Raw genomic sequence first — 26193 nt, 5'->3', positions numbered from 1 at the left:
GGTACAGGAGATGGTATATGCCCCCTTTCAATGCAGTGACCAGCGTACATGCCCCCTTTCAATGCAGTGACCAGTGTACATGCCCCCTTCAATGCAGAGTTCAGCGTGCGTGCCCCCTTCAATGCAATGAACATTGTGCTGTGCCCCCTTCAATGCAATGAACACTGTGCTATGCCCCCTTCAATGCAATAAACACTGTGCTGTGCCCCCACAATGCAATAAACACTGTGCTGTGCCCCCACAATGCAGAGTTCAGCGTGCATGCCCCCTTCAATGCAACTGTGCTGTGCCCCCTTCAATGCAATGAACAATGTGCTGTGTCCCCTTCAATGCAATAAACACTGTGCTGTGCCCCCTTCAATGCAATAAACACTGTTCTGTGCCCCCTTCAATGCAATGAACACTGTGCTATGCCCCCTTCAATGCAATGAACACTGTGCTGTGCCCCAACAATGCAGAGTTCAGTGTGCATGCCCCCTTCAATGCAATAAACACTGTGCTGTGCCCCCTTCAATGCAATAAACACTGTGCTGTGCCCCCTTCAATGCAATAAACACTGTGCCCCCTTCAATGCAATGAACTCTGTGCTGTGCCCCAACAATGCAGAGTTCAGCGTGCATGCCCCCTTCAATGCAACTGTGCTGTGCCCCCTTCAATGCAATGAACACTGTGCTGTGCCCCCACAATGCAGAGTTCAGCGTGCATGCCCCCTTCAATGCAACTGTGCTGTGCCCCTTCAATGCAATAAACACTGTGCAGAGTTCAGCGTGCGTGCCCCCTTCAATGCAACTGTTCCGTGCCCCCATCAATGCAGAGCTCAGCGTGCGAGCCCCTTTCAATGCAGAGCGCCACAGCATTGTCCCCAAACACTGCAGAGCGCCACAGCATTGTCCCCAATCACTGCAGAGCACCACAGCATTGTCCCCAAATGATTGCAGAGCGCCACAGCATTGTCCCCCAATGATTGCAGAGCGCCACAGCATTGTCCCCCAATGATTGCAGAGCGCCACAGCATTGTCCCCCAATGATTGCAGAGTGCCCACAGCATTGTCCCCCAATGATTGCAGAGCGCCACCGCATTGTCCCCCAATGATTGCAGAGTGCCACAGCATTGTACCCCAATGATTGCAGAGTGGCCACAGCATTGTCCCCCAATGATTGCAGAGCACCACAGCATTGTACCCCAATGATTGCAGAGCGCCACAGCATTGTCCCCCAATGATTGCAGAGCGCCACAGCATTGTCCCCAATGATTGCAGAGCGCCACAGCATTGTCCCCCAATTATTGCAGAGCGCCACAGCATTGTCCCCCAATAATTGCAGAGCACCACAGCATTGTCCCCCAATGATTGCAGAGCGCCACAGCATTGTCCCCCAATGATTGCAGAGCCCCACAGCATTGTCCCTCAATTATTGCAGAGTGCCAGCATTGTCCCCCAATGATTGCAGAGCGCCACAGCATTGTCCCCCAATGATTGCAGAGTGCCACAGCATTGTACCCCAATGATTGCAGAGTGGCCACAGCATTGTCCCCCAATGATTGCAGAGCGCCACAGCATTGTCCCCCAATAATTGCAGAGCGCCACAGCATTGTCCCCCAATGATTGCAGAGCGCCACAGCATTGTCCCCCAATTATTGCAGAGTGCCAGCATTGTCCCCCAATGATTGCAGAGCGCCACAGCATTGTCCCCCAATGATTGCAGAGTGCCACAGCATTGTACCCCAATGATTGCAGAGTGGCCACAGCATTGTCCCCCAATGATTGCAGAGCGCCACAGCATTGTCCCCCAATGATTGCAGAGCGCCACAGCATTGTCCCCCAATGATTGCAGAGCGCCACAGCATTGTCCCCCAATGATTGCAGAGGGCCAGCATTGTCCCCCAATGATTGCAGAGTGCCACAGCATTGTACCCCAATGATTGCAGAGTGGCCACAGCATTGTCCCCCAATGATTGCAGAGCGCCACAGCATTGTCCCCCAATGATTGCAGAGCGCCACAGCATTGTCCCCCAATGATTGCAGAGTGCCAGCATTGTCCCCCAATGATTGCAGAGTGCCACAGCTTTGTCCCCCAATTATTGCAGAGTGCCAGCATTGCCCCCCAATGATTGCAGAGTGCCACAGCTTTATCCCCCAATGATTGCAGAGTGCCAGCATTGTCCCCCAATGATTGCAGAGTGCCAGCATTGTCCCCCAATGATTGCAGAGTGCCAGCATTGTACCCCAATCGATGCAGAGACCAGCGTGCGAGCTCCCTTCAAACTTACCTGGCGGCGGGGCAGCTCAGCTTCTTCCTCTTCTGCGGCGGGTCCTTCTCCCTCATCTCGGCGGCGGGAACCGGCGGGCGGCCTGCTCCCTTCAAACTTACCTGGCGGCGGGGCAGCTCAGCTTCTTCCTCTTCTGCGGCGGGCCCTTCTCCCTCGTCTCGGCGGCGGGAACCGGCGGGCGGCCTGCTCCCTTCAAACTTACCTGGTGGTGGCACGGCTCAGCTTCTTCCTCCTCTTCTGCGGCGGGTCCTTCTCCCTCGTCTCGGCGGCGGGAACTGGCGGGCGGCCTCTCCTTTTCTGTGAGCGACGGTGAGTGACTGACGCACGCACCGGCACCGCCCCCATTGCGACGTCAGCGATATCCTGGATGATGATTGGTCCAGGCTGTAGACTGGACCAATCACAGCCAGGATATCAGAAAGTGGGGGTGTCCAATCGCAAAGACTTGCACCCAGGATACCCCCCTACCCTCCAGAAGGCAGCCAATCGGCGCCTCTTCTGGGACGTAACCCCATCCCCCCTCAGCCACCAGTTCCTTCAGGCGAGGCCAGCGAACCCAATTTTTTTTTTTTGTACAACTTTATTTGTTCGTTTTTTTTTTTCTTTTTTTTTTTCTTTTTTTTTAGGGGTAGGGGGCGGCGCCCTGGCGCCCCGTATGCACGGGCCGCCACTGGCGGCATCCATGCTGATATGTCAGTTAGTATATTAGTAATGCAAGAGGAGACTGAAGGAGTGAGGTGAGGAGTAGACAGATAGATTTGAATGTAATCAGCCGATAGATGGTATTGGGAGCCATGGGCGGTTATCAAGTGACCAAGGGAGGGAGGCGGTCTAGATAGAGAAGAGAAGGGGTCCATAAACAGAGCCTTGGGGAACCCCCACAGAAAGGGGCAATGGAGAGGAGGAGGTAGAGTTGTAGGTAACACTGAAGGAGCACTGTGATAGGTAAGAGGAGAACCAAGATAGAGCAGAGTCTTGGAGGCCAAGAGAACTGAGTTTATTGGGAAGGAGCGGGTGGTTAACAGTATCAAAGGCCACAGAAAGGTCAAGTAATAGAAGTATGGAGTAGTGGCCATTGGTTTTAGCAGTTAGTAAATCGTTATTGAGTTTTATTAAGGCAGTTTCTGTGGAGTGCTGCTAGCAAAAGCCAGACTGTAAGGGATCAAGAAGGTTATTTTCACTAAGGTAGGAGCTAAGATGGTTGTAGACTAGGCATTCTAGAAGTTTAGAGGTGAATGGGAGCAATGAGATGGGTCTTAAATTGTTCAGGTCGATCAGTGAGGGATTTTTAGGTATGGGAGTGATCTGCGCATGGTATAGAGGGGAGGGGAAGGTGCCACTAGAGAAGGAGAGATTGAAGATGTGTGTAAGGGAGCATAGGATAGAATAGGAGGGTGACTGTAGTGGTTGTGAGGGAACAGGTTCAGGGGACAATTAGGTGGGCATCTGAGAAAAGATCTGTAACCTCTTCAGTAATAGCCAGTGCAAAAGAGGAGAGTGTTGACTGTGCTGTTAGGCAAGGTATGTTGAGTGGGGAAGATGTACGCACAGTGGAGGTGCCCTCATGTATTGCATCAACCTTGTCTTGTGATTGGCAATCTCTTGGGCAGTGAGTGAGTTAGTGGGTAGACAGGGTGGAGGACGAAGCAGAGAGTTAAAGATTTCTTGCCTAAGCCTGGTTGTGGTTGGTTGATATGAATGAAGGCAGGTATTTCTATATGCATTATAAGTAAGTATACGTCATCTATAAATCTCACCATTGGAGAGGTCAGACAAGGCTGGGAATAGAAGGATTATATCCTCAAGTTTGAAAAGGAATCTCCGGCAGACGGACTCTCCTTGCTGTATGATGGTGTTGAGGATCTCCTCGATTTTATCTCTCGTGCTCCATACAGCAGAACCCAGATGGACATCTTGGGGTTTAAGGAAATCCAGTAAGCTTAGCTTGTTACTGAGACGGCCCAGATCATCCTCTGAAATCTCGCTGAGCTTTCTTCTTAACTGGTCAATGGTCTTTGAGGCCTCTTCACAATAAGCCATGGTCTATTAGGCAAGACAAGATGGGTACAGTATTAGCATACACATGCAAAATGATTACGTATTAGACCCTTTTATATTTCACCTATCCATTTGCAGTAAAGTGACTGTGTAGGCAAAATACTTTGTAAAAAAATGACATATGTTGTATGATTTAAAGAGCTTTTCGTCCCGTGAACTTGCATGCATATTCATTATTTTTTATACAGCAGAAAAATACTGCATTATGGCCACTAGATGGAGCTAACGATCATAAGAAATAGATCATCAGCTCCATCTATGGCCCATAATGTGTTTTTTGTCCTGATTTAATCTATTCTGTATGAAGACAAACATTTGACCTGAAGCTAAAATATCCCCCATTCGCACAAAACCAATGTACAGGTAGCTCCATATGAGTGAATTTTATTTATACTACACCCTACAGGCATTTCCCCATATTTTGTCTCTTTAAAAATGCAACAAGTACAGAAAATTTCTTGGCAGAGATCCATTGAACGTCTAAATTTCTGTAGAAAGCTTTTAATGCTGCCTCTGCTGCACTGAAATCCCAATTCTGCCTGACTTCTCCACTACTGGATGACAGTATCGGTCCCCAACCTTTTTGGCACCAGGGACCATTTTTGGTGTAGCCACTTTTTCAGGGACTGGGGTGGTGGCGGATGGGGAACTGCAGGGTAAAGGAGCACTGTGATATAAAGGGGACTGTACTGTAATAATTACAGTCCCCCTTTACCGTACAGTGCAGTCCCCTTTATATCACAGTGTCACTTGAAGTTCGTTCCCCCATCACGGTCCTCCCTGCAGTCATGGCCCCCCATCACAGTCCTCCCTGCAGTCATGGCCCCCCATCACAGTCCTCCCTGCAGTCATGCCCCCCCCATCACAATCCTCCCTGCAGTCATGCCCACCCCCATCAAAGTCCTCCCTGCAGTCATTGCACCCCATCACAGTCCTCCCTGCAGTCATGCCCCCCATCCCAGTCTTCCCTGAAGTCATGCCCCCCATCCCAGTCTTCCCTGCAGTCATGCCCTCCCACATTCCAGCCCTTCTTGCAGTCATGGCCCCCCTATTACAATCCTTCCTGCAGTCTTGTCCCCCTCCCCCCATCACAGTCCTCCCTGCTATCATGCCCCCCCCCATCACAGACCTCCCTGCAGTCATGGCCCCCCATCACAGTCCTCCCTTCAGTCATGGCCCCCCATCACAGTCCTTCCTGCAGTCATGCCCCCTCCCCCCATCCCATCACAATCCTTCCTGTAGTCATGGTTCCCCTATCACAGTCCTCCCTGCAGTCATGACCCCCCATCACAGTCCTCCCTGCAGTCATGCCCCCATCACAGTCCTCCCTGCAGTCATAGCCCCCCACCACAGTCCTCCCTGCAGTAATAGCCCCCATCACAGTCCTTCCTGCAGTCATGGTACCCCATCCCAGTCCTTCCTGCAGTCATGGTCCCTCATCCGAGTCATCTTTGTAGTCACAGCCCCCCATCACAGTCCTCCCTGTAGTTATGGCCTCCCATCACAGTCCTCTCTGCAGTCATGGCCCCCCATCACACTGCTCCCTGCAGTCATGGTCCCCCATCACAGTCCTCCCTGCAGGCATGGTCCCCCCATCACAGTTCTCCCTGCAGTCATTGCCCCCCCCCCCCATCACAGTCCTCCCTGCAGTCATGACCCCCATAACAATTCTCCCTGTAGTCAAGCCCCCCCATCCCAGTCCTGCTTGCAGTCATGGCCCCCATCACTGTCCTCCCTGCAGTCATAGCCACCCATCACAGTCCTCTCTGCAGTCATGGCCCCCATCACAGTCCTCCCTGCAGTCATGGCCCCCCATCTCAGTCCTCCCTGCAGTCATGGCCCCCCATCTCAGTCCTCCCTGCAGTCATGGCCCCCATCACAGTCCTCCCTGCAGTCATAGCCACCCATCACAGTCCTCCCTGCAGTCATGGCCCCCATCACAGTCCTCCCTGCAGTCATGGTCCCCCATCACATTCCTCCCTCCAGTCATGCCCCCCCCCCCCCCCCAAAGTCTTCCTTGCATTCACCCCATCCTCCCTGCTCAATGCCCATTTTATTATCTGCCTCCCTTGCAGTGTCTTACGGTTGGCAGAGGCAGTTAGAAGCCTGTGTGTATTCTCTCATGTCTCCCGACCGGCCACCAATGTCATCGTATTAGCAAGGCAGGAGGTGGGAGCAGCTACAGATCGGGACAGAGAGCAGGAGCTGCCAAACATATATTAACAATCGGGAGATCATCCACTTGTTGTTATGATAAGTATCCCATTTTTTTAATGTTCATAGAGTCTCGCCTAAAATCTATACCAGGCCCTAATGGTCTGCTATGGGTTTTCTGTGGACCTTTTTTTTGTAAGGTACCCCTTAGAATCCAAAAAAAAAACAGCATACAACCACCCCCTCCGACCCCCCCCCCCCCCCCGCGAAAAAAGGCAGGGAGACAATGCAGGGCTGTCTTTAAGGCAGGGCAAAAGGGGCAGCTCATTGTTGTGGGGCCCAAAGTAGCTGCCCCTTGAGCCCACACTGCCCACAAATAGTTGATAAGTGGATTTGGGAAGGCCCAAGGACATGTTTGCCCCGGGTCAAATCGATATTAAAGATAGCCCTGTGGCAATGGCAGCTGTCAAAGTCATTTGCTGGCAATTTAAATTTTTTTCCTTAAAATAAAAAATCATTGCTCCCGGCTGCATGGAATTTTTTTTTTTATAAATTCCTTTGCATTATCACATCCTCAAACCCCCTCCACTGTGCTTTATGTTTGGCACTCTCTTGCAAATTAGGCCGGAAATTGGCAATTTTTCATTTGACAGATTTGGCCCTGATTGATTTCAATGGGGTTTGGGGTTTGGGTTAGGCATCCAAACTTCTTTGAAGTTAGTGTTAGCAATGCTATGAGGAAGGCTGTTTTAGTTGAAACGCGTTCATTTGTTACTGTTATGTTTATGTAGCCAGTAGACTTATGAATTATTATTTGTATGAATGGCACCAAGTAGCTGGCTTGATCTTACTACTAATTCTATCATTGAAGTGTGGAGGCATTTTAGCCAGAGAACCAGCTCCCGGCCCCGAGAAGCTGTTTCTTAATTGTAAATAAAAGTGAAATCAGTTAGCCATTGGTTTGCCTATCCAGTAGGAACTTTCATCGTCAGATAAGCCCCCCTGCCCGTAGACCCCCACAACCACTGGACCAGGGTTGTGGGGAAGAGGCCCTTGTCCTCATCAACATGGGAGGACCCCCACTGCTGGAGCAGAGGGTGTGGGATTATGCCTATAGGGATAGCCCCCCCGGTAGGCACGGTAAACTCTTTTATTCCTGCCTAGTACTACTCCAGTAGGGGGCAGCATAACCCAATTGTCTATGAAGCATAAGAGCTGCGTCTGTCAATGGACGATAGAGAAGTTTTGATTTTTACATTTTTATTGGGGGGGGGGGGGGAATGTTCTATAACAGAAAGTGGAAAATATTGGGGTTTTTTTTTTCAGAAATGGCGCTCTTTTTTTGTTTATAGCGCAAAAAAAAATAAAAGTCGCAGAGTTGATCAAATACCACCAAAAGAAAGCTCTATTTGTGGGAAAAAAAGGACATCAATTTTATTTGGTTACAGCGTCGCACGACCGCGCAATTGTCAGTATAAGTAAAGCAGTGCCGAATTGCCAAAAATGACCTGGTCATTAACCACTTGCCGACCGCCTCAAGTACATATACTGCGGCGGTCAGCCCTGTGCAGGCAAAGTGACGTACCGGTACGTCACTAGCCTGTGAGCCAATAGGGGGCGAGCGCGTGTCGCCGGAGGTGCGCTCCCGCCCCCGCTCGTTAACGGACACCTCCACGCGAGTGTCCGCCGGTCACTCGCGATCGTCAGTTACAGAGGGAGAAAGGCAGGCGGCTAATGTAAACACAGCCGCCTGTCATTCTCCCTTGTGTAACAGCAGAAATCAAACGGTCCTTCTATGTAGGACCATAGATCTCTGCTGTTATACACACAGCCACATCCCTGCACAGTTAGAAACACGCCCCTAGGGACACACTTAACCCCTCCCTCTCCAATAAAGTTAACCCCTTACCTGCCAGTGTAATTTTTACAGTAACAGTTGTATAGCACTGATTACTGTAGTAATGTCACTGGTACCCCCAAAAGTGTCAAAAATGTCAGTCAAGGGTCCGATCTGTCCGCCGCAATGTCGCAGTCCCGCAAAAAAAATTGCAGATCGCCGCCATTACTCGTTAAAAAAAAAAAACAACAACAATGACAAAAATCTTTCCCGTAGTTAGTAAACGCAATAACTTTTTGGCAAACCAATCAAAATACGCTTATTGCGATTTTTTTTACCAAACATATGTAGCAGAAAACAAATTGGCCAAAAATGTTAAAACATTTTGATTTTTACATTTTTTTGGGGGGAATTTCATATTAAAAAATTTGAAAAATATTGTTATTTTTTCAAAATTGACGTTCTTTTTTTGTTTATAGCGCATGATCAAAAAATTGCACAGGTGATCAAATACCACCAAAAGAAAGCTCTGTTTGTGGGAAAAAAAGGATGTCAAATTCGTTTAGGTATAGCGTTGCATGACCGCGCAGTTGTCCGTTAAAATCACGCAGTGCTGAATCGCAAAATAGGGCCCGGGCAGGAAGGGGGGTAAAATCTTCCGGGGCTTAAGTGGTTAAAGGGAGAAACCTTCCGGTCCAGAAGTGGTTAAAGAGAACCTGTCACTAAAAAAAAATAAAAAAATCATCACATAGGGGACTTTATTGTGTCTTATATGGTGAAAAAATAAAGTTTAGCAAAAAAAGAAAAAGTGTGAAAAAAAATGACACAACAAGCACTTACCCCCCCCCCCAAAAAAAAAAAAAATACTCATGACAGGGGTGCCTATTCACAAAAACATCAATTGGGCTACACATGTTCATATTGCTGTGCACACCAGAGTGAGAGAAATAATTCTAGGCCCATTATTTACAGTTAACTCTAAACCCGATGGTCCGTAAGGGCATTTAAAGCATTGCCTATAGAAAATATAACGTACCAACATATTTCACCGTTTAATGTCAAGTCCTGACATGTTGGGTATCAATAAACTTGGCACAACATCATCTTTCATATTTTACAAAAAAAAAAACTACCTAGTTACGCAGCACAGGTATCCCCCCCCCCCCCCCCCCCGACGGCACCCGGGTCCCGTCCCACGGACCCCTCCTCGGCACCAGGGAGGTCGCCCCAAGCGCGGCCCGCCCCGCACCCCGCATTCCCTCCGGCGGTCGGCGCTCACTGCACATGGCAGGCAGCCCCGGTTCCCCGCACCCCCCCCCCCCCGCCCCGCCACCGGAACCGTACCCCCTGGGCTGACCTTTGTCGGGCTACCTGGTTGATCCTACCAGTAGCATATGCTTGTCTCAAAGATTAAGCCATGCACGTGTAAGTACACACAAAAAAAAAAAATTGGGTAATATATTGTGTTTTCAGGCGCTAAAATTAACTTTAGTGTATTATTTTACTGAAATATTGCACTAACATCGTGTCACATAAAAAAATTGGAATTTCCATCATTTTATTCTCCAGGGTCCCTGCTTTCATAAAATATAAAACATTGTGGGGTTTTATGCAATCTTCAGGGCTAAAATGATTTTTTTTAAACACGCGTGCAAAAAAATGCATAAACGACTTGCCAACCCGCCACAGTACATATACTGCGGTGGGACAGCGCCTGCGGGCACAATCACATACATGTACGTTATGTGCCTGCGACGGGTTTAGGAGCGCCCCGCGACCACTGTGTCTGCCAGTGATCATGTGATTGCTATGCGGTCACATGATCACAATGTCAACAAAGCTGTTAAGAATGAATTAACTCAAAACAGCTGTGTTGCCTATGCTGTGATTGGCCCGCAGCTATTACATTGGACTTGGGCCAATCAGCACCCTGTACCATGTGATTAGCTGTAGCCAATCACAGATCACTAATGATCACAGCTGTCATGAATGGTTAACCTATTCATGCAGTGGCGTAACGTGGGGGGGAGGGCAGCTGGTGAGCATTTAGAGGGGTGCAGGGTTATTTCCGTGCCATCTTGAGTGTGCTGGAGGGCTCCCCCAGACTGAAGTGTTGCAGCTATCCTGGCCATATCTGCTACAGCTTATTGCCTCCCCTTACACCTCCAGTGAGTCATATCTTGGAGGGTTCCTCCACAGTAGCCTATTCCCCTTCAACACGTCCCCTCCGGCCCAGCTTATTTTTGGCGGAGGGGCGGTGCTCAGTGCAGATGGTGGAGGTACGGTAGGTGTTGGTGGCCATCCCAGTGGGGGTACTGAGGAATGGCTGTGGGGCAGCACCATGTGGAACGTTGTGGGGGGGGGGATGAGTAGTGCTGGGCTGTACTGAGGCCTGAAGATCACTTCCCAACAGATGTACAGAACTTTCCAGTCAGAGTTAGTGGGAATCAGTGTCAGGTCAGTGTAGTGGTTGGGTAAGTCAGTGTAGTGGTCAGTTAGCTCAGTGTAGTGGTTGGGTAGGTCAGTGTAAGAATCAGGTAGGTCTGTGTAGTGATCAGTGTAGTGGTCAGGTAGGTCACTGTAACAATCAAGGAGCTCAGTGTAGTGGTCAGGTAGGTCAGTTTAGGAATCAGGTAGGCCAGTGTAGTGGTCAGGTAAGTCAGTGTTGTGGTCGGTGTAGATAAGTGTAGTGGTTGGGTAAGTCAGTGTAGTGGTCAGATAAGTCAGTTTAGTGGTCAGGTTTGTCAGTGTAGTGGTCAGGTAGGTCCGTGTAGTGGTCAGGTAGGTCAGTGTAGGTGTCAGTATAGTAATCAGGTAGGTCAGTGTAGTGGTCAGGTAGGTTCGTGTAGTGGTCAGGTAGGTCAGTGTAGTGGTTGGGTAAGTCCGTGTAGTGGTCTGGTAGGTCAGTGTAGTGGTTAGGTAGGTCAGCGCAGTGGTTGGGTAGGTCAATGCAATGGTTGGGTAGGTCAATGTAGTGGTCAAGTAGGTCACTGTAGCAATCAGGTAGGTCAGTGTAGTGGTCAGGTAGGTCCGTGTAGTGGTCAGGTAGGTCAATGTAGTGGTTGGGTAAGCCCGTGTAGTGGTCAGGTAGGTCAGTGTAGTGGTTGGGTAGGTCAGCGCAGTGGTTGGGTAGGTCAGTGTAGATATCAGGTAGGTCAGTGCAGTGGTCAGGTAGGTCAAAGTAGGAATCAGGTAGGTCAGTGTGTAGTGGTCAGGTAGGTCAGTGTGTAGTGGTAAGGTAGGTCAGTGTAGGAATCAGGTAGGTCAGTGGGTAGTGGTCAGGTAGATCAGTGTTTAGTAGTCAGGTAGGCCAGTGTACGAATCAGGTAGGTCAATGTGTAGTGGTCAGGTAGGCCAGTGTACGAATCAGGTAGGTCAATGTGTAGTGGTCAGGTAAATCAATGTAGTGGTCAGGTAGGTCATTATGTAGGAGTCAGGTAGGTCAGTACTACTGTACTAGTGGAAGGGACTCAAGCAGTGCTAAAAGTCCTCCGGTTAGGGGGTGCAAATTACTTGCACTGTGCTGTTTCAATGATCTTCATTGTTACAACAAACAAAATGTAAAAAGAAGAAAAAACCTCTGGTCACCACTCCCCCAACCCCGACCAGATTAGTACAGTGTTACTATGGTGACACTGAATTTCTCTGATGAAAGTTATGTAAAAAATAAAAAATAAATTATTTATTTATTTTTTTCTAACATACTGTCACCAGTCAGTATCCCTAATCACCGCCGCACCAGTCATATGATGACGCTGTACTGCACTGGTGACAGTATGTAAAAAAATAAATTGTGGAACTTTTTTTTAATTTAAAATGTATTTTATTTATTTCTTCATTTACAAAAAAATTGTGACAAAAAAATTACGACTTCAAAAAATTTGCTACATCTCTTACTAAATGCCTTAGACCATGGGTTAGAACCTTTATGCTTCTCTGGGCCACATTGAGTGTAGAGAAATTGTCTCGGGCCGCATATAAAATATATACTATAGTTAAGGTATATAAGTAATAAAACGCTGCTGCGCCCTTTCCGTGCTACCGCGCCCCCCCCAGCACTAATTTAACACAACTAGTGGATGACCCCCTCCGAGGCAGCCTCTACCTACAGTTAGATGGAAGCCTCTGTGGCCGTGCCCCCAACTCAACTTCCTTACTCCCCAGCAAAAAAAAATAAAAAATTATCTGGGGGCAGTGGGCCGCATCGCCTGCCGTTCCGGGCCGCATGCGGCCCCTGGGCCGCAGGTTGGACATGCCTGCCTTAGACTATCTGCTTTCCAAAAAGGGGTAATATGGGGATATTTGTACTGTCCTGACATTTTAGGGGCTCAAGAAATGAGATAGGCTGTCAGTACATCAGAAATTAATTTTTTTAAATATATATCACAAAGTTTGTAGACACTATAACCTTCACACAAACCAATTAATATACACTTATTGGGATTATTTTTTTTTATCAAAGACATGTAGCAGAATACATTTTGGCCTAAATTTATGATGAAATTTGATTTTATTAGATATGTTTTATGACAGAAAGTAGAAAATATTTTTTTTCTAAAGTTTTCAGTTTTTTTTTCGTTTATATTGTGGTGATCAAATACTACCAAAAGAAAGCCCTATATGTGTGAAAAAAAAAAACATTATATAAATTGAATTTGGGGTGCAGCGTTGCATGACAGTACAAATACCAGGTAAAGTAGCGTAGCAAAAAAAATGCTCTGGTCATGAGGGGGGGTAAAAACTTTTGGGAGTTCAGGTGGTTAAGGATTAGTAAGCTGGCAATATATGACTTTTTAGTTTTTCCGGTTTGATGCAAAATTTTTTTTCAATCCATCAATGATTTTTAATCAATTGCGGGAGTGATTTACAAATAATCTTGAAGCTCCAAAACGCAGGAGGAAAAAAAAAATATAATAATCATATAACGGTTCACATCTCTACTTCAAGTCACCTGAAGCCAAACGCCTAAGGCTCCATGCACACAGGGCGTCATAAAAACGTGCTCCAAAGCTGTTTACATAACGCCGGGAAACAGCAGCTGTAAAAACGTGCTTTCAGTAGCTTTTCCTACTAGCGTTATTGCACGTTTGGCCACAGTAGCTGTTAGCAGCGTTTTTTTCTGCCTCCATTCAAAATCAATGGTTCCCTATGGGAGCCTATTGATTTGAATGGAAGTCACACCGCAGGTCGGATCAGGGTGATCCGACTTGCGGTGCGACCTGCACTGTGAGAATCTTGAGGGGGAACTCCACGCCAAAATGGGGAAAAAAAACGGCATGGGGTTCCCCCCCAGGCCCTTCGGATCTGGTATGGAATTTGAGGGTAGCCCCGCGCCGAAAAAACGGCGTGGGGTCCCCCCCAAAATCCATACCAGACCCTTATCCGAGCATGCAGTCCGGCATGCCAGGAAAGGGGAGGGGACGAGCGAGCGGCCCCACCCCCCCTGGATCATACCAGGCCACACGCCCTCAACATGGGGGGGGGGTGTGGGTGCTTTGGGGCAGGGGGGGCTCTGCACCCCGCACCTCAAAGCACCTTGCCCCCATGTTGATGAGGACAAGGGCCTCATCCCCACAACCCTGGCCGGTGGTTGTGGGGGTCTGCGGGCAGGGGGCTCATCGGAATCTGGAGGCCCCCTTTAACAAGGGGGCCCCCGATCCCGGACCCCCTCCCTATGTGAATGGGTATGGGGTACACTGTACCCCTACTCATTCACCCCATAAAATGCAGTGTATGGAAATGACGACAGGAGACGTTTTGGAAAATTTATTAAAAATCTTCATCCGGCTCTTGTCCTCTCCGGGGGTCTTCTCCTCTCCGAGGGTCTTCTGCTCTTTTGCTGTCCGCCCTTCTTGTCTTCTCCTCTCCGGGGTCTTCTGCTGTCTTCTCCTCTCCGGGGGTCTTCTGCTGTCTTCTCTCCGAGGGTCTTCTGCTCTTTTGCTGTCCGCCCTTCTTGTCTTCTCCTCTCCGGGGGTCTTCTGCTGTCTTCTCCTCTCCGAGGGTCTTCTGCTGTCCGCCCTTCTGCTGTCCAATCTTCTTGTCTTCTCCTCTCCGGTCTTCTGCTCTTTTGCTGTCGGCTGTCCTTCTTCCTCCGGTCCTCCTCCGACGACGTCTTCAGCGATGTGACGTCACATGTGACACAAGGGGGCGTGGTCTCTCGATGACGTCATCTGGCGGCCACGCCCCTAATGGCTATATAATAAGCTGCGGAGACCAGAGGCCGGCATAATCGCTGAAGACGTCGTCGGAGGAGGACCGGAGGAAGAAGGACAGCCGACAGCAAAAGAGCAGAAGACCGGAGAGGAGAAGACAAGAAGATTGGACAGCAGAAGGGCGGACAGCAGAAGACCCTCGGAGAGGAGAAGACAGCAGAAGACCCCCGGAGAGGAGAAGACAAGAAGGGCGGACAGCAAAAGAGCAGAAGACCCTCGGAGAGAAGACAGCAGAAGACCCCCGGAGAGGAGAAGACAGCAGAAGACCCCGGAGAGGAGAAGACAAGAAGGGCGGACAGCAAAAGAGCAGAAGACCCTCGGAGAGGAGAAGACCCCCGGAGAGGACAAGAGCCGGATGAAGATTTTTAATAAATTTTCCAAAACGTCTCCTGTCGTCATTTCCATACACTGCATTTTATGGGGTGAATGAGTAGGGGTACAGTGTACCCCATACCCATTCACATAGGGAGGGGGTCAGGGATCGGGGGCCCCCTTGTTAAAGGGGGCCTCCAGATTCCGATGAGCCCCCTGCCCGCAGACCCCCACAACCACCGGCCAGGGTTGTGGGGATGAGGCCCTTGTCCTCATCAACATGGGGGCAAGGTGCTTTGAGGTGCGGGGTGCAGAGCCCCCCCTGCCCCAAAGCACCCACACCCCCCCCCATGTTGAGGGCGTGTGGCCTGGTATGATCCAGGGGGGGTGGGGCCGCTCGCTCGTCCCCTCCCCTTTCCTGGCATGCCGGACTGCATGCTCGGATAAGGGTCTGGTATGGATTTTGGGGGGGACCCCACGCCGTTTTTTCGGCGCGGGGCTACCCTCAAATTCCATACCAGATCCGAAGGGCCTGGGGGGGAACCCCACGCCGTTTTTTTTCCCCATTTTGGCGTGGAGTTCCCCCTCAAGATTCTCACAGTGCAGGTCGCACCGCAAGTCGGATCACCCTGATCCGACCTGCGGTGTGACTTCCATTCAAATCAATAGGCTCCCATAGGGAACCATTGATTTTGAATGGAAGAAAAAAAACGTATAACGTGGCTTAACGCACGTTAAGCAACGTTATTGAGCCTTATGGAGCCTTTAGCAGCGTCAGACGTTTTTTGCAGCTTGACGCTGGAGCTCCTGAACCCACAGTTTCTGGGTTTTTTTTGGAGCTGTAAAACGCCTATGCCACTTGGAGCTCCTAAAAGCTCTATGTGTGCATGAGGCCATAGAATAACATGGATGGGCGTTCTGCAGCTGCAAAAAAAAACGTCTGACGCTGCTAACAGCAGCTGTAAAAACGTCCAGTGTGCATGAGGCCTAAAGCTCAAAAAAGGTCTGCAGTTTTTTTGTAGCTCGGGCAGATTTGTGTGTTTTTATTCCCATAGAAATGAATGGGAACGCACCATTTTTGTGAACATTTGCGTGTTTTGCTACACATTTTTTCGTGATTATCTGCTCAAATAAAAAAATGTAAAAAAAATAAAAATAATAGTATTTGAATAAATAAATGTAAAATACATACAAGAAAAAATAAAAATTGTATTAAATAAATACATAAAATTAAATAAATATTATTTAAAATAATTAAAATATTAAAATAAAACTAATATAATTAAAATATTATTAATTATTATTATTTATGTATGTTAATTCTAAAATAATAAAAAAATAAATATTATTATTCTTAATATTAAGAATAATAATAATGTATTTAAAATATTTTTTAAGGTTAGAGGCTATTTATTGTTTATTTATATATTTTTACATATTATTAATTTTATTTATTTATATAGTTATTATTTATTTATGATGATTTTTACTTATTTGTGTATTTATTTTACATTTGTTTATTCATTTAATTTATTCTTTCATCATCATCAATATTTTTATTAATATTAATAATATTATTATTTTTATTATTATTATTATAAAATAATAAACACCCAAACAAAACAAAAAAATATTAAAAATGATAATAATAATAATAATAATAATACTATTAATAATAATAATAAAAATAATAATAATAGTAATAATAATAATTTATGTATTATGTGTTAGGGTTAGTGTGTTTAGTAATAATAAAATAAATAAAATAAAAATGTAAAAGTGTTCTCTATTGGCTAATAAAAATAAAAAGGGAAAGCTCAAAAACGCTGTATAAAAAAGGCACAAATTGCACATAAAAAGCGCCACAGTTGGGCATAAAACGCGCAAAAAAAAACAGAAAACCATTTATAGTGGCAATGCTCAGGGGGGGAATGCAGCCTTAAAGAGCCAATTCCCATAGAGGTGGGAGGCGCCACCAAAAAAATGTTTTAAATCAGATTGTTAGAAGATTATATTAAGGTTACTAGCTTATTTACTAATATATTTGTAAACTGTTTACAGCATGTACCTATCTTTTGATGATATTCTCTCGAAATGCACTTCTTTAAAAAAAAAAAAAAATAATAATAATCATAATAGTAAAAATATTAATAATAATAATAATAAAAAATAATACTACTACTAATAATTTATTTATTATGTGTTAGGTTTAGGGTGTTTAGTAATAATAAAATAAATAAAATAAAAATGTAAAAATAATAATAAACGGGTAATAATAATTAAAAAAAAGAAATAAAAGCTAATAGAAAAGCTAAAAAACTGAAAAACCTAGCAACAAATGATGATATGGATGATAGTGTTCTCTTTTGGCTAATAAAAAAAAAAGGCAAAGCTCAAAAACGCTGTATAAAAAGGCACAAATTGCACATAAAAAGCGCCACAGTTGGGCATAAAAAGCGCAAAAAAAAAAAAAAACAGAAAACCGTTTATAGAGGCAATGCTCAGGGGTGAATGCAGTCTCAAAGAGCAAATTCCCATAGAGGTGGGAGGCGCCACCATAAAAATGTTTTAAATCAGATTGTTAGAAGATTATATTAAGGTTACTACCTTATTTACTAATATATTTGTAAACTGTTTACAGCATGTACCTATGTTTGGACGATATTCTCTCGAAATGCACTTCTTTAAAAAAAAAATAATAATAATAATGATAATAATAATAATATTAATAATAATAATAAAAATAATAATAATACTAATAATAATAATTTTTTTATTATGTGTTAGGTTTAGGGTGTTTAGTAATATTAAAATAAATAAAATAAAAATGTAAAAATAATAATAAACGGGTAATAATAATTAAAAAAAGAAATAAAAGCTAATAGAAAAGGTAAAAAAACTGAAAAACCTAGCAACAAATGATGATATGGATGATAGTGTTCTCTTTTGGCTAATAAAAAAAAAGGCAAAGCTCAAAAACGCTGTATAAAAAGGCACAAATTGCACATAAAAAGCACCACAGTTGGGCATAAAAAGCGCAAAAAAAAAAACAAAACAGAAAACTGTTTATAGAGGCAAAGCTCAGGGGTGAATGCAGCCTCAAAGAGTTAATTCCCATAGAGGTGGGAGGCGCCACCATAAAAATGTTTTAAATCAGATTGTTAGAAGATTATATTAAGGTTACTAGCTTATTTACTAATATATTTGTAAATTGATTACAGCATGTACTTATCTTTTGATGATATTCTCTCGAAATGCACTTCTTTCAATAAAATATTTGAACAATAAAAAAATAAAAATGTTTTAAATCAAAATGAAAAGCAATTGTAAGGTGTGTGGTCAGTGTTGCTCCAGGCTGGCAGTTATTTCTACCGGTCGATCGGTTCTATGCATACAGTATAATAATTACCTGGATCGGTCGGATTGTCAATGCCTTCCTCTATACCATAGGGATTATTCTTCCTCTGCAGGGGACGGCTGCGGAGAGCCTCCTCACAAGCTGCGTTAAACAGAATATTAGCGATCACCCCGACCCCTGTCACATCGTCACTCAAAACTGGATTACCTGTAATAGGAAGACTCACGGTACTTCCCCCCCGAACAGAGAAAACCAGTCCGACCACTTCTTACTGGAAGACATGGAATGCAGGAAACAACCATAGTGTCAGGTCACTCTGACAGCTATAGGGGAACTCCAGGCAAATGTTACACACACACACACAGTAAGTCCTTAAATCCTGAAATTCAAATTGTATTTATTTTATTTATTTATTTATTTATTTATTTTTAAATTAAATTATATTTATTTATTTTTTGCAGCTTATCAATCCTTAAATCGGTATTAAACACTTCAATACTGGGCACTTTTACCCCCCATGCCAATTTTCAGCTTTCAGCGCTGTCACACTTTGAGTGACAATTACTCAGTCATGCAACACTGTAAGGTTAGCCTTGCAAGCAACTAGATGACAATACTCCTTAATTTAATAGATAGTAGCTGCTGACACCTGTTACATCCCCACATTCCAATACAACCTAATGTTTCTCGAAACACTGTATCTAAAAAAAAATATTTATCAATTTTTTTTAACTATGGGATATATCTGATATATCAATCCTGATGTACTGACGGCTCTCATTTCTTGAAGCCCAAAAAATGCCAGGACAATACATCTTTTTGGAAAGTAGACAGTCTGAGGTATTTAGCAAGAGGCAAGGCACGTTTTTTGAAGGTGTATTTTTTTGTCACAGTTTTTTGGAAAATGAAGAAATGAAAAAAATTGTTTTTTTTTTTTTTTGCAGTTTTTTTTACATACTGTCACCAGTACAGTACAGTGCCATCATATGACTGGTCTGCCAATAATCAGGGACACTGACTGGTGACAGTATGTAAAAGAGAAAAAAAACTGTATAATTTTTTTCAATTTGTAAAATATATTTTTTATTTTTTTATTACTTTTTTTTTTTTTTTTTACAATTTTTTTTTTTTTTTACAATTTTTTTTTTTTTTTTTTTAACATACAGTGACCAGAGCAATACAGTGTTACCATAATAATGTTACTATTCTGGTAAGGGGATCAGGATTTTATTTATTTATTTATTTATTTTTGTACACATGATTGCTTACAGCAGTGAATTTTATTACTATAAGCAAGCATTTTACTAAATGAAACAGGTTCATTCAGTTTGTTGGGATTATGTTATAAGCAATCATTTTTTTCTGAATGAAAACTACTCATTAAGTGTTTACTATTGTGAAGAGCTGTGATTGGACACAGCTAATTACATGGTACAGATGGGCTGTGATTGGCCCTGCAGCAGCGATATTTTTAAGGCAGTGTGCATTACTAGAGTATTACTAGAGAAAATAAAAATCCCAACTATGACCACTAGATGTCACTATGAGTATAATATACACTATATTACCAAAAGTATTGGGAAGCCTGTCTTTACTTAAAGAGGTTGTAAACCCTCTTGTATAACTTTTACCTATAGGTAAGCCTATATTAAGGCTTACCTATAGGTGCTATAAATATCTCCCAAACTAGCACCGTTTAGGAGATATTTACAGCGCAAACTGCCGATGACGTCATCGGCGCAGGCGCTCTGAGGGAACGGCCACCCGTGCCGTTCCTTCAGAGCTCAGTGCCGTGAACGGCGGCTCCCGCGCCCATGCGCGGGAGTGATGTAATCGCGCCTCCGGCCAATCAGATGGCCCGAGGACGCGAACCCGGAAGCGGGACGGCAGGACATGTCGCCGTCCTGTCGCTGAGGTGGCGGCACGGCGGGGGCTTCGTTTTAAGGTAAGTACTGCATAATGAGCTAGTATGCGATGCATACTAGCTCATTATGCCTTTCTCTTTACAGGGCTTTTTTTTTCTCGGATTTTTTTTTTGAGTTTACTTCCTCTTTAAAGGCATCCCAGTCTTAAACCCAGTACACACGATCAGATTCTCGAACGATCTGTCATCCGTTTTTTGTGGCATGCTAGTCTGATGTGGAAAGTGAAGAGGTTATTTTCACACGAATTTTACCGTACGACAGAATTCTACTTCAGAAGTGATGTCATGTGTTGGATTGTTTTGAATGTGTTCTTTGTCTCTGAGCATGCCTAGTCTTGCTCTTAAGATTTTTTTCAGTCGAAATCTGTACTAATGAGACGAAAATCGGACGTTGTTTTGATGGACGACTAAAATTTTATAGACTGCACATCAGGATTTTATCAGCCGAAAAGTCGGAGTCGGCTGTCGAAAGCACCATACTAACAATCCGAAAATCGGCAGATCGGTCGTCGGACGAATTTTCCCTACAGATTTTCTTATCGTGTGTACGGGCCTTTAGTTCGTAGGGTTCAATATTGAGTTGGCCCTCCCTTTGCAGCTATAACAGCTTCAACTCTTCTGGGAAGGCTGTCCCCGGAATGAGGACGCTGTCCCCGGACCAAGTCTGTCCCCGGTGTTGTCCCCAGCACTGATCTGTACGGCGGTGGGGGAGTTACAAGCACCGATCTCCCTGTGTGGCTTTTAATGAAGCAGCTGACAGCCGCTTCTCCTCCTCTGCCTCCCGCGGCTGTCAGCTGCTTCATTGAAAGCCACACAGGGAGATCGGTGTTTCTAAATCCCTCCACCACGGCACAGATCATCCCCGAATGCCCATCAAATGTCTCTAATCTCTGGGCCGCATGCCCTCCTCCGGCTTCTCCCCCGGCTCCCCGACTCCTCCTCTGGCTCCCTGGGTTGTCTGTGCTCCTCTGGTCCCCTCTGTGTTTCTTTGGCTCCACCTCTGTGTTCCTCCAGCTCCCCCTCTGTGATCCTCCTTTCCCCTTCTGTGAGCTTCTCTGGTCCCCCTCTGTGCTCCTCTGGTCCCCTCTGTGCTCCTCCGCCTACCCCTCTGTGCTCCTCTGGCCCTCCTCTGTTCTCCTCCGGCTCCCCCTCTGTGCTCCTCTGATCCCCCTCTGTTCTCCTCCGGCTCCCCCTCTGTGCTCCTCTGATTCCCCTCTGTTCTCCTCTGGCTCCCCCTCTGTGCTCCTCTGGCCCTCCTCTGTTCTCCTCTGGCTCCCTCTCTGTGCTCCTCTGGCCCTCCTCTGTTCTCCTCCAGCTCCCCCTCTGTGCTCCTCTGATCCCCCTCTGTGCTCCTCCGGCTCCCCCTCTGTGCTCTTCTGATCCCCCTCTGTTCTCCTCTGTGCTCCTCTGGCTCCCCCCTCTGTGATACTCTGGCCTCCTCTGTTCTACTCTGGCTCCCCCTCTGTGCTCCTCTGATCCCCCTCTGTTCTCCTCTGGCTCCCCCTCTGTGCTCCTCTGGCCCTCCTCTGTTCTCCTCTGGCTCCCCCTCTGTGCTCCTCTGGTCCTCCTCTGTTCTCCTCTGGCTCCCCCTCTGTGCTCCTCTGGCCCTCCTCTGTTCTCCTCTGGCTCCCCCCTCTGTGCTCCTCCTTTCCCCTTCTGTGAGCTTCTCTGGTCCCCCTCTGTGCTCCTCTGGTCCCCTCTGTGCTCCTCCGCCTTCCCCTCTGTGCTCCTCTGGCCCTCCTCTGTTCTCCTCCGGCTCCCCCTCTGTGCTCCTCTGATCCCCCTCTGTTCTCCTCCGGCTCCCCCTCTGTGCTCCTCTGATTCCCCTCTGTTCTCCTCTGGCTCCCCCTCTGTGCTCCTCTGGCCCTCCTCTGTTCTCCTCTGGCTCCCCCTCTGTGCTCCTCTGGCCCTCCTCTGTTCTCCTCTGGCTCCCTCTCTGTGCTCCTCTGGCCCTCCTCTGTTCTCCTCCGGCTCCCCCTCTGTGCTCCTCTGATCCCCCTCTGTGCTCCTCCTGCTCCCCCTCTGTGCTCTTCTGATCCCCCTCTGTTCTCCTCTGTGCTCCTCTGGCTCCCCCCTCTGTGATACTCTGGCCTCCTCTGTTCTACTCTGGCTCCCCCTCTGTGCTCCTCTGATCCCCCTCTGTTCTCCTCTGGCTCCCCCTCTGTGCTCCTCTGGCCCTCCTCTGTTCTCCTCTGGCTCCCCCTCTGTGCTCCTCTGGTCCTCCTCTGTTCTCCTCTGGCTCCCCCTCTGTGCTCCTCTGGCCCTCCTCTGTTCTCCTCTGGCTCCCCCCTCTGTGCTCCTCTGGCCCTCCTCTGTTCTCCTCTGGCTCCCCCTCTGTGCTCCTCTGATCCCCCTCTGTGCTCCCCTGGCCCTCCTCTGTTCTCCTCTGGCTCCCCCTCTGTCCTCCTCTGATCCCCCTCTGTTCTCCTCCGGCTCCCTCTCTGTGCTCCTCTGATCCCCCTCTGTTCTCCTCTGGCTCCCCCTCTGTGCTCCTCTGGCCCTCCTTTGTGCTCCTCTGGCTCCCCCCCTCTGTGCTACTCTGGCCCTCCTCTGTTCTCCTCTGGCTCCCCCTCTGTGCTCCTTTGAGCATTTTTTGCGCTATAAACGAAAAAAGAGCAACAATTCTGAAAAAAAAACAATATTTTTCACATTCTGCTATACTGTATAACGCCCCCCCCCCTCCAAAAAAAAAAAAAATTAAAAATCTAAAATGTTCATCCTTTTAGGCTAATTTGTATTCTGCTACATATTTTTGGTAAAAAAAAATCGCAATAAGCTTATTTTGATTGGTTTGCGCAAAACTTATCGCATCTACAAACTAGGGGAAAGATTTATGTAATTTTTATTTATTTATTTAACTATTAATGGCGACGATCTGTGATTTTTTCGGGACTGCGACATTGCGGTGGACAGATCGGACTCCTAACTGACATTTTTGACACTTTGGGGGGGACCAGTGACATTACTACAGTAATCAGTGCTAAAAATATGCACTGTTACTGTAATAATGACACTGGCAGGGAAGGGGTTAACCCTGTGGTGATCAAAGGGTTAAGTGTGAGCCTAGGGGAGTGTTTACTATCTGTAGGGGGGAGGGGCTTGTGAAATGATCACAGAGACCTGTGTTCCTATATAGAAGGATCACAGGCGCTCTGTGATCATTTCAGAGAGAAGAACGGTCAGCTTTACAACAGCTGATCGTCGTTCTCTCTCAGCGGGGAGCGATCTGCTGGCGCCGTGGATGGGCATCCCCGCTGCCTTGTGAGGGCAGGAGTGCGCCTGCGGCGGCACGCGCTCGCCCCCCAGCACCACGCGCGCCACCAATGTAGGGCTACATCGGTTCATGCAGGAGGGCCAGCCTGCTGCAGTATATATGCTCAGCGGGGAGCAATCGTGGGTACCCGGGAGCAATCGTGGCCGCCGGCCCGGTGGATCGGCATCGTTGCTGCCTAGTGGGAGAGCCAGCCTGCCGCAGTAAATGTGCGGCGGGCGGTCGGGAACCTGTTAATGGGTAGCCATACTGACCAAAAGAGAGACTCCGGAAAAGCTAAGGCCAAGTTTGATTTTTACAGGTAATGTTGCATATTCTGAAGTGTCTGCATTTCTGGATCTACAAATCATTTTAACATGATTTTCAATAAATATAATCACTACAGGTATTCTGTCAGCTCAGTTTAAATAACCAAGGTTTGTGACAAGTACAAAAACGTTTGAGACTCAAAATCTGTGATGCAACAGTTTGATTTTTCCAATATCATAAGCCTCTATTTTAGAAGAGCTTACTTTTCTGTTACTTTGGGCCTAATTCAGTATAAGTTTGGAGTAGAGCTGCTCACTTCTCCAGAAATAACTCCAGCCTAAACTCATTGCATCCTAATTAGGTAAGTGGCTGGAGTTAAACCATCAACTAGATGCTTTAATGAATTCGGAGTTGGAGTTAACTTAGACTGAATTCGGAGTTGGAGTTAACTTAGACTGAATTTGAGTTTGGAGTTAGCCAAATTCCCTTTGTGTTTTTCATAAAAGGAAATTTGTCTATTCTGAATCACTATTACACAGCAATGTCATCTATTATGGTTTATTTTAATTTTAAGGTATAGTTATGTATCTTATGTGTTTTAACCTTTAGATTTTCTAATAGCAGACTACACAGCTGTCTAATTAGCAGTCTTCATTCTTTATTCATCTGAAACTTTCAGGCATATCTGATTGTATTCAGCACTTTGGTGTAGTGGGCTAAGCTCACACCTAAAGATTGCTAGGTCATGAGTTCAAGGCCCAACCATGATGACACCCTGTGTGCCATAATTTTTTTTTGGCCACATAGTAATACATTGGCTACATCACCTAAAATTGCATGTCAATGGCCTTGTATATTCAAGAAACAAACATGCATATGTGCAGGGTGCAATTATGCATTTGCCAAGTTTCAGTATTTATTTATAGCTGTCTAAAATTTAAGAAGGTGATGGCACACTTGGGATTTGAACTCATGCTCTCAGTGTTTATAGCCAGGAACACTAACCACTAAACCATTGAGCTGAGCATGATTACCCCTGGAATATTTATTCCCATGTTTCAATAGTTAACCACTTCCTTACAGGGCAGTTACACCCCTGCCCAGGCCAATTTTCAGCTTTTTATACTGATGCATTTTGAATGACAATTGTGCGGTCATGCAACCCTGTACCTAACACAAATGTATGACAGTATTTTCATAAAAAATAGTGCTTTCTTTTGGTGGTATTTGATCACTGCAAGGTTTTTTTTCTATTGGCAAAAAGAAGACCTAAATGTTTGACCCCTAAAATAATGTGTTTTTGTTTATGTAATAAAATTTGGTAAATCAATGTTTTTTGTTGCACTGACGAGCATTGATGAGGCTGCGCTGGCAGGCACTGATGAGACACTAATATGCAGCACTGATAGATAGATAGGTGGCACTGATATGCAGCATTGATGGGCATTGATAGGTGGCACTGATGGGCAATGATTGGCACTGGTGGGCAGCACTGAAAGATGGTAATGATGGGCAGCACTGATGAGGAGGGCACTAACAGGTTCCCTGAGCACTGATTGGCATCAATGATGGCATGGGTGGGCATCCCTGGTGGCTCTAGTGGCATCCCCCAAGGGTCTGCACTGGTAATCAATGCTCTGATTACAAGCACAGACCCCCCCCCCCCCCACACACACACACACACTTACTTTGCATATGAATGCCATTTCTTCACAGCTGAAAGTGGCCCTCACCATGATTAGCCAGTTGATTGTGACCACTTGCTGGAATGTGTGCAAGCCAATTTGGTGTCATTTCTGGTCCAGGGCGAACGCCAATGTGCCATTTGCAATTTATTGTAAAGAGATTTTGCTTTATTTTAAAAATGGCGCACACAGACAACTAAAATGTATTGGAAATGTTTTACCTAGGCCAGTGATGGTAACCCTTAACCCCCCCCCCCCCCCAAGATGTTTTTGCCCTACATTTCCCAAAATGCTCATGTACTCTGCAGTGTAGGTGAGCATCATGGGAAATGTTACAAAACACCTGTGTTGCCAAGGTTCATCACTGACCTAAGCCAACTAAAAAGGTGAGTGAGCGCTGTAGCAATCTTTTATTTAGTAATCATTTTTAGTGATTTTTTTATTAAATGTTTTGGTTACATTCATCCACAGCGACTGAATGGAAATTTTGTATTATTCCTTAATTTATATATTTTTAGCTAAATATATACATAAACACTTTAATTTTTTCTTACAATTTAGCCCACACACACACACACCACCCCCCCCCCACACACACACACACACCACCCCCCCCACACACACACCACCCCCCCCACACACACACCACCACCCCACACACACACCACCACCCCACACACACACCACCACCCCACACACACACCACCACCCCACACACACACCACCACCCCACACACACACCACCACCCCACACACACACCACCACCCCACACACACCACCACCCCACACACACACCACCCCACACACACACCACCCCACACACACACACTTCGCTGGAGTAAATGGAGAAACCCTACCCAAGT

The 26193-nt window shown here is 46.2% G+C and overlaps 1 protein-coding gene across 1 annotated transcript in view; it reads right to left on the bottom strand.

Annotated features, from left to right (window-relative positions):
- LOC309557657 (up-regulator of cell proliferation-like) overlaps positions 1 to 18378 on the bottom strand; it is a gene marked incomplete at its 3' end in the record, with an annotated part of 29273 nt that extends 10895 nt beyond the window's left edge. Inside the window, exons 1-2 of the mRNA XM_082260446.1 lie at positions 18252 to 18378; positions 4027 to 4312 (exon numbers count right to left, since the gene is read on the bottom strand). Of these exons, the coding sequence (XP_082116572.1) occupies positions 4027 to 4309 (283 nt within the window). The 5' untranslated portion in view covers positions 4310 to 4312; positions 18252 to 18378. The remainder of the gene's footprint in view (positions 1 to 4026; positions 4313 to 18251) is intronic.
- Positions 18379 to 26193: the final 7815 nt, after the last annotated feature.

Source organism: Pelophylax lessonae (assembly GCF_965119305.1).
Source record: "Pelophylax lessonae genome assembly, chromosome: 6".
NCBI lineage: Eukaryota > Metazoa > Chordata > Amphibia > Anura > Ranidae > Pelophylax > Pelophylax lessonae.
This window is presented reverse-complemented; position numbering and strand designations above follow the sequence as displayed.